This window comes from Triticum aestivum, chromosome 5D, assembly GCF_018294505.1.
Source record: "Triticum aestivum cultivar Chinese Spring chromosome 5D, IWGSC CS RefSeq v2.1, whole genome shotgun sequence".
NCBI lineage: Eukaryota > Viridiplantae > Streptophyta > Magnoliopsida > Poales > Poaceae > Triticum > Triticum aestivum.
The window spans coordinates 553,554,220-553,561,020 of record NC_057808.1 but is presented as its reverse complement, the minus strand read 5'-3'; the positions used below and the strand labels follow the sequence as shown (position 1 = coordinate 553,561,020).

At 49.6% G+C, this 6,801-nt stretch overlaps 1 protein-coding gene across 1 annotated transcript; it reads right to left on the bottom strand.

Moving 5' to 3' along the window:
• Positions 1-747: 747 nt before the first annotated feature.
• Positions 748-2,725, bottom strand: LOC123123800 (uncharacterized protein At4g15970). Its single transcript, XM_044544423.1, has 2 exons — positions 2,136-2,725; positions 748-1,788 (listed from the first exon to the last, which is right to left on the bottom strand). Exons 1-2 carry the CDS (start codon positions 2,490-2,492, stop codon positions 907-909), a joined length of 1,239 nt encoding a protein of 412 aa, XP_044400358.1. The 5' UTR covers positions 2,493-2,725; the 3' UTR covers positions 748-906.
• Between the last annotated feature and the right edge of the window lie 4,076 nt (positions 2,726-6,801).

The following is a 6,801-nucleotide window of genomic DNA, read 5'->3' as shown; positions in this document are numbered from 1 at the left end:
GTGGTAGATGAACCTAACATGATTGATGAGGCAGCTAGCTAGGACAGTAGTAAGTACACGAATGCAATTATTATGAACTAACGATGCGTGGTACTTGATTCTAGGACCAGCTATATCCTAGAGGTGGTAGTACATTCGCAAGATTCTCTGCAAATTAACTGACCAGTGAATGAATGCAGAGCGGCCAATAACAGAACAAGCTAGCAACTAACCTATTTAAAAAATATATTTATGTTGTTAAAAATGTGTTACCATATTTTAAAAAAAATCATATAATTTAAAAAGTGCTCACATGTTGTAAAAACATTACTTTAATTATAAAAGCAGTCAAGCTTTTCCAAATTCGCTCATGTCGGTTTTAAAATTATTCATGTATTTAAAAAAAAGTGTTCACGTATTTTGAAATTTTGTTCATCTTTTAAGAAAAAATCGTCATGCAACTAAAGAAATAACTATTCTAAAAAAATGTTTTGTGTAAATATTCATCATGTAGCTTTTACAAATTTGCTCATGTCAATTTAAAAACAATTCAAGTATTTTTCTGAAAAGTGTTCACAAATTTTGAAAATTTGTTCACAACTTTTAAGAAATATTCATGAAACTAAAGAAATACCTGTTCTAGAAGGATGTTTTGTGTTTACAAAAAAAAAAACATGCATAATTCAATTAGAAATTTGGTGTATTGGTTCAGATATATTTACATGTAAACATAGGAATGAAAGTGGTAAAACAGGAAAAAGCAGCAAATAAGTAGATACAGTATATGTTTTCATTATAGAGCATTTTAGAGGTATAGCAACAAATACTCTATGGTCTATCTCTCCATCCCCACAGGGAGTATATATGAAGAATTAAACTACTCTATAAGTAACAGACGATTGCAAAATCCATCAACCAATTGATGGATCAAACTTGTTTTTCCGCTCGAATGCAGGCGCCGGGCACGGTCCACTTGGCCCGGTGCCTCTCCCACGGCGGCATCCTGGTATAGTTCCTCCAATCACCCAGCACGCCCTTCAAATCCCTAATCTTGTTTCCAATCCCCACGCAGCAATTCGCGTGCATGGTGACGATCTTCCCCAAATCCTTCCCGTAGCTGCAGAACCCGCCGACGTAGGCCGGGTTCAGGTACTGCACCCGGAGCCCGAGCTCCGCCACCATCTGCTTCTTCATCATGTTGAACACGGGCTGCTCGTTGGCGCCCGGGTACTTGCCCCTACCACCGTGCCACAGCTTCGTCATGGCGATGGTCCGCGCGTTGGGCTTCACGTGGAAGAAGCCCGTGTTGGGGAAGTTGCCCAGGTTGTCGGGGTCGCCGAAGTACACGTCGCTGGACACCGTCATGTCGGCGTACGCCGTCACGTGCTTGAACGGGTCGCGCAGCCACACGATGTCGACGTCGGTGAAGAGGAAGCCGTAGCCGAGCTCCAGGATGCGGCGCTGCAGCTTCAGCTTGCTCCACACCAGCTCCAGGTAGTCCTTGGAGAGGAAGTACTTGTGCGCGGCGAAGTCGATGTTGAGGCCCGGGATGGTGTAGTGGTAGCAGTGCTGGTGCACGGCGAGGCACCGTGCATGGGCGCCGGGATCCATGGCCACGACCAGCACGTGTGGGAGGAGGCGCGCCGTGCCGTCGCCGATGCGGAAGCTCTCCAGGAACAGGTCCAGTAAGGAGCCTTGTGCCGCCCAGGCCTGGTTCACGCACGTGATGATCACCGTCCGGTCGTCCGTTGCCGCGCGTGCCACCGCCGCCGCCAGCCCCCGGAACTCCGCCGACTCCTCCTTCCCTCCCTGACATGGCGTGCATTTTTTGAGTACTTGACGCAAAAAAATTAAAGCATTTTTTGAGTACTATTTTTAGGCACCTGCTTTTGGTCAAATTTGCCGCTATTAATTCTACAAGGAATTAAAAAGATCTGTAACTGACAACAGCATTTACGGACTCGTGACAAGATATATCAACAGAGAATCTTGGTTGTTTAATTCAGTGGCCATTCGTGGCAACGCGTGAGTGGTTGGTCAATTATACTGGTAACTGCTACTGCAAGAAAGTAGCATTGCCGTTGAACCATAGCTCCCTGAATTTGCTCATGGGCAAAAAGCAGATTTCCTTGTACGAAACTCGATCGCAAACTGACCTTTTCTTCATGCCGACGCGTGCTGGGAAGATGACTTGTGGTGGTAGAATTGGGCTTTGTGATTGTTGTGGCGTTCGCCGGACGGCGACGATCGTCGTCTCGGGCAGCACTGCCGGCGACCGGTGGCGCCTGATGATGAACAACGGGACGCGCTGTTGTTGTGGCGTTGCGGCGGTGGTGCTGGTCGTCGGATGATAATCTCAAGCCGGAGAAGTGGGCCGGCGTCCTGGCGCGGCTGAGCCCGGCGGCCGGCGCCCGGTACTGGACGAGCATGACGACGGTGAGCGCGGCGGCGGCGCCGAGGACGAAGGACGCCACCTGCCGCGCCGTGGCCTCCGCGACGACCACCTTCCCCATATCGATCGCCAGCAAGCTAACTGATCGAGTATGTACTCAGCCCATGTATGTGTATGAGTGATGAGTGATGAACGAGTATATGATATTGTGATGCGATTAGCCAGCACGGAGGGAGGGGCTAAATGGAGTGTGTGAGTTGCTGCGGGCACTTAAATAGGCGGCTCCGGCCATCCCGCCGGTCCTTTGGTATTGCGAAACCGACGGCGACGAGCGCGGTAGCCGCTAGCTAGCACCGTAAAATCGGCTAGAGTCGTTGCCTCTGCTGGGCTGCTCAGCAAGATTTCTTCTACTGTATTTAATCACTACTACTACCAGTAACATAACATGCACCTTGATTTGGCACTATATATATCGGACGGCAATAATTAAATTTTAAGAAACTAGAGCTTATCCATATGTAACGGTTAGTATTAGAAATGAGGAAAAATACAGTAGCAATGGGATCATCATAATGTAATGTAGTATGCCTGACATATATCAGAGTTCGTCAGGTTGGCTGTTTGTGTGTACTAGACTCGTGGCATGGATGGATATTGGAAGGTGCACGAGAGTCTGTGCCGGCCGGACCGGGGGAGCGGGCGCACGCACATGGTGACATGCGTGCGTGGGTGACGGATCGACGATTGACCTCTCGGCATCGACCGAGGCGAGCGAGAGCGAGACTAATGCGATGGAGTGCAGTGCAATTAGGGAGGCCAACTTTTTGAGCCAACTTTTGGTTGCTAGCGTGCGTGAAGGCGACGTATGTTATGTTGTATCTTAATCGGCTAGGCACGGCACGGCACGGGATCGGGCGCCAGGTGTGCGCCCGGATTAGCTGTGAGGTCTCCGTTGCGGGCACTGTTCTATCCTCTACCTCCCCACCCGTCTGCCCTGCCCTGGCCTCCGCTCAAGTTCGCTGCTCCATTAATACACCCCACACGTATTGACATTGACGCATACGTCTCGAACAATTCCTTCTCCGTGATTAACCCGGCTGGCACGCTAATTTCGTTGACACAAACATTTCCACATCGTACGCATTCCCTCCATTCAGGCCACTTCATATTTTTATATCTAACTTTGACCAATAATTTTACCAACAAAAAGTGAGTTATATGTCACAAAAAGTATGTCGTTAGATGCACATTTCAAAGAACTTGCAATGATATTATTTTTATGACATATAGTCCATATTTTGTTGACCAAAATTAAAAGTCAAAGTTTGACACGAGAAACGAAATGGCCTTGTATAAGGGAATGACAGGCGCTGTTCTATCTTCTATCTCCCCACCCGTCTGCCCTGCCTTGCCCTCCGCTCTAGCGACTCCATTAATACAGCCCACACATATTGACGCATTCGTCTCGATCAATTTCCTTGCGATTAACCCGGCTAGCAGGCTAATTTCGTTGACACAAACATTTCCACATTGTACCTACATATGTACTCCCTCCGTCCCATAGTGTAAAAAACGCTCTTATATTATGGGACGGAGGGAGTATCATGTATGTTTTCCGCCGTGCATTAACCTTTTTGAGATTTATGCTGGATGTTACTACTATACATACATGTGTGATTCTTCTTCAAAGAATATATGTGTGTGGGTAATGGAGGTAATAAGTATGTATGGACTTTGAATTGTAAAATGTTTTTTTTGCTGGACTGAAGGAGCTCCTAATTTCATTGGTTGTGAATTGTCGTCGTGTGGTAAAGCGGTGAGTCAGACGTAAGCACACTTTCTTGTACAAAAGGAGCACCACCAAACCAAAGCGATCGACTAGCTTGTGACACAAGGCCCGGCGTTGAGGTCGGCCGAGGCAGCCAGCCAGCCAGTGTGGGACTGGGATATATGCCCAGACCAAGGCCATTATCAAGGAACGGGACCGAAAGCTAGTGCCTTGATGTTCTTCTTTCTTTGTTGAAGCTGACATATAGTGTACATACCCTACGTACAGACATAGATACATGCCCGTGCAACGCATGGTGGAAAAGAAGCATGTCGGCAGGGGAACACTCAAGTTGCAACAACGAAAACACCTCCCTCCCTGCAACAAGCGATACGCCCGGCTAGGCACGCTGGATTAAGCAACCCTGATGGAGGATCAAGAACGAGCGCCACGTACATATGTACCGACTGCTGCTGCATCATGTGCAGCATATACATCAAACTAATCTTTTTTCTCTGTAGGTAACTACACGGACTTTGCGTATATATATATTCTCGGCCTTTTTCCGCGGTGCGTTAGACTTGTCAGCTGTCTGTGATGCGTTGTGCCGATGGCGACATGCGCTGTGCGTTGGTGGCCACGTCCCAGCGACGGACGGACGGACGGACGGGGGCTTCAGAGCTCAGTCGGTCCACATACGGATAGAAGCTTCCTATCCTACCTGTGCTAACTGACCGAGGGCATGCAGCGCTTTACGCCTAGGTTGTTCATACAGCACTGAATGAATGAATGCATGCATGCATGCATGGTTAACTTGCACAGAATCTTCTTCATGAATGTACTTCTGATAGGCCCACGACGTGCATCATTAGTGAATTCATGTGCATACTACTGTCCTAAGCTAGCTAGCTAATCCATCTAGTTTTTTTAACACATTACAGACACAAGCGCTTATATATGCGCACACACGCACACCCTACCCTTATGAGCACCTCCGAGAGACTGGGCTGGCATATCATCTTGAGATTTTACGAATTCATGTAGGCGCCTCGTAGTCGACGGGAACGTCTTCTCCCACTGAACGCGCATCGCCGGAAATCCTGAAATAAATCCAGGATAAATACAAGCACCAGGATTTAAACCCTGATGGGCTGGGGGTACCATTGTCCACTTAACCATCCAACCACAGGTTGGTTCGCTTTCGCAAGTTATAGTTGATGCTCATATATAAACCTACATTTTGTTAACCGATGAATCATGCATATGCATGCTGCTTTGATATATCTTTCCTTTGCAGTGAGAGGATGTGAATGGTTTTGCTAGAGCATCTATATAGCAGGATGCCGCGCTGCCCCGACCTCTCGGCTCCTCGGATGTCTAGGTACGCCGCCCTCCACCGCGGGTTCAATCTACTCCGGGAGGGGTATCTGGGCTCCGGCTGGTCCTCGTGCATGGCGCGGACGAGCACGCCCGAATCTGAGGCACGGGCAGCCTGTCGCGAGCAGCAGCAGGTGTGGGAGAGGCCGGCAACGGGGGAGGCGTTGGCAACATGTCGGGCATGCGTGAACACGCCGATGGACGATCCCGAGGCTGCACTCCTCGCGTCGATCCTCCGCCGCTCCCTCGTGACGGCGGAGATGGATGCGCGGTTGCTCCGCCGCTAAAATGCCAAGGCACTTCGGCTGACCATCGAGTTGTTGGAGCATGAGGCATCCAAGGGGACAACGGCCAAGGCAGAGGCGGCCCAACATGGAGGGAGTATGAACGCCTGCTCCAGAGACTGCTGGGCCAAAGGTGCTCCGACGACTCCGACCTGACGGGCAGCTCTAGCTCTGACAACGATGCACCGCCGCACGACGACAAGTACTCGGAAGTGCAGAGCAGCACGGGCGATCGCAAGGGGAAGGGGCCGGCGAGGAAATGGTGATTTCGTTCGTCCTCATCTGTTTATCTATGTTTTAATTTTGTTTTCAATCGTTTGTACTATGAATTTGCACTGTATGTCGATGAACTTTGATACTTTTGTCCGGCGAAGAACTACCCCCACCCCCACGCTGAAATGACGGATGATGCATACGCACGCCGCAACAGTGATGACAAGATATTGTTATGCTGAGGATCACGGGACCATGCAGCTCGTAACGACTAATCCACGGTTGGGTGTATGTGTTGGCATTTTCCGCGACATATTCCCACCGTCGGCCAATCAAACAAAGCTGTCAAGCGATGCCCCATGCCTTGTGCCGATTTGACCCGCGTCTTGGCTTAATTTGCGTGTGGAAGATTGGCATGCAGCGTGGGGTGGGGGTAGTCCTTAGCTCGTAACTGAATGCGTCACAGTGCTTTGGCTACGTTCATGATTGATCGGTCCCTCTGTTTCTGGTCTGCAGGGACTCCAGCATGGGAACTAATGTAGTGCTGGGCTACTAGCCTAGCAGCTGCCCTGGAAGTAACAGTGTGTGTACCTCATTCGCTGGCTACCTCATATTGGCTCCGGACAGGACTCTGTGCGTGTCTACTAGGCTCGGGCTACTAGGCTCGGGCTGGGAATCGCACCTCCGGACAGGACTCTGTGCGTGTCTTGAATGATCGCACTGGAAGAGTCTATCAGGAAATTTGCGGAAGAGCCGTCGAAGAGTGTGCTTAATCCGGAGGGAATCAG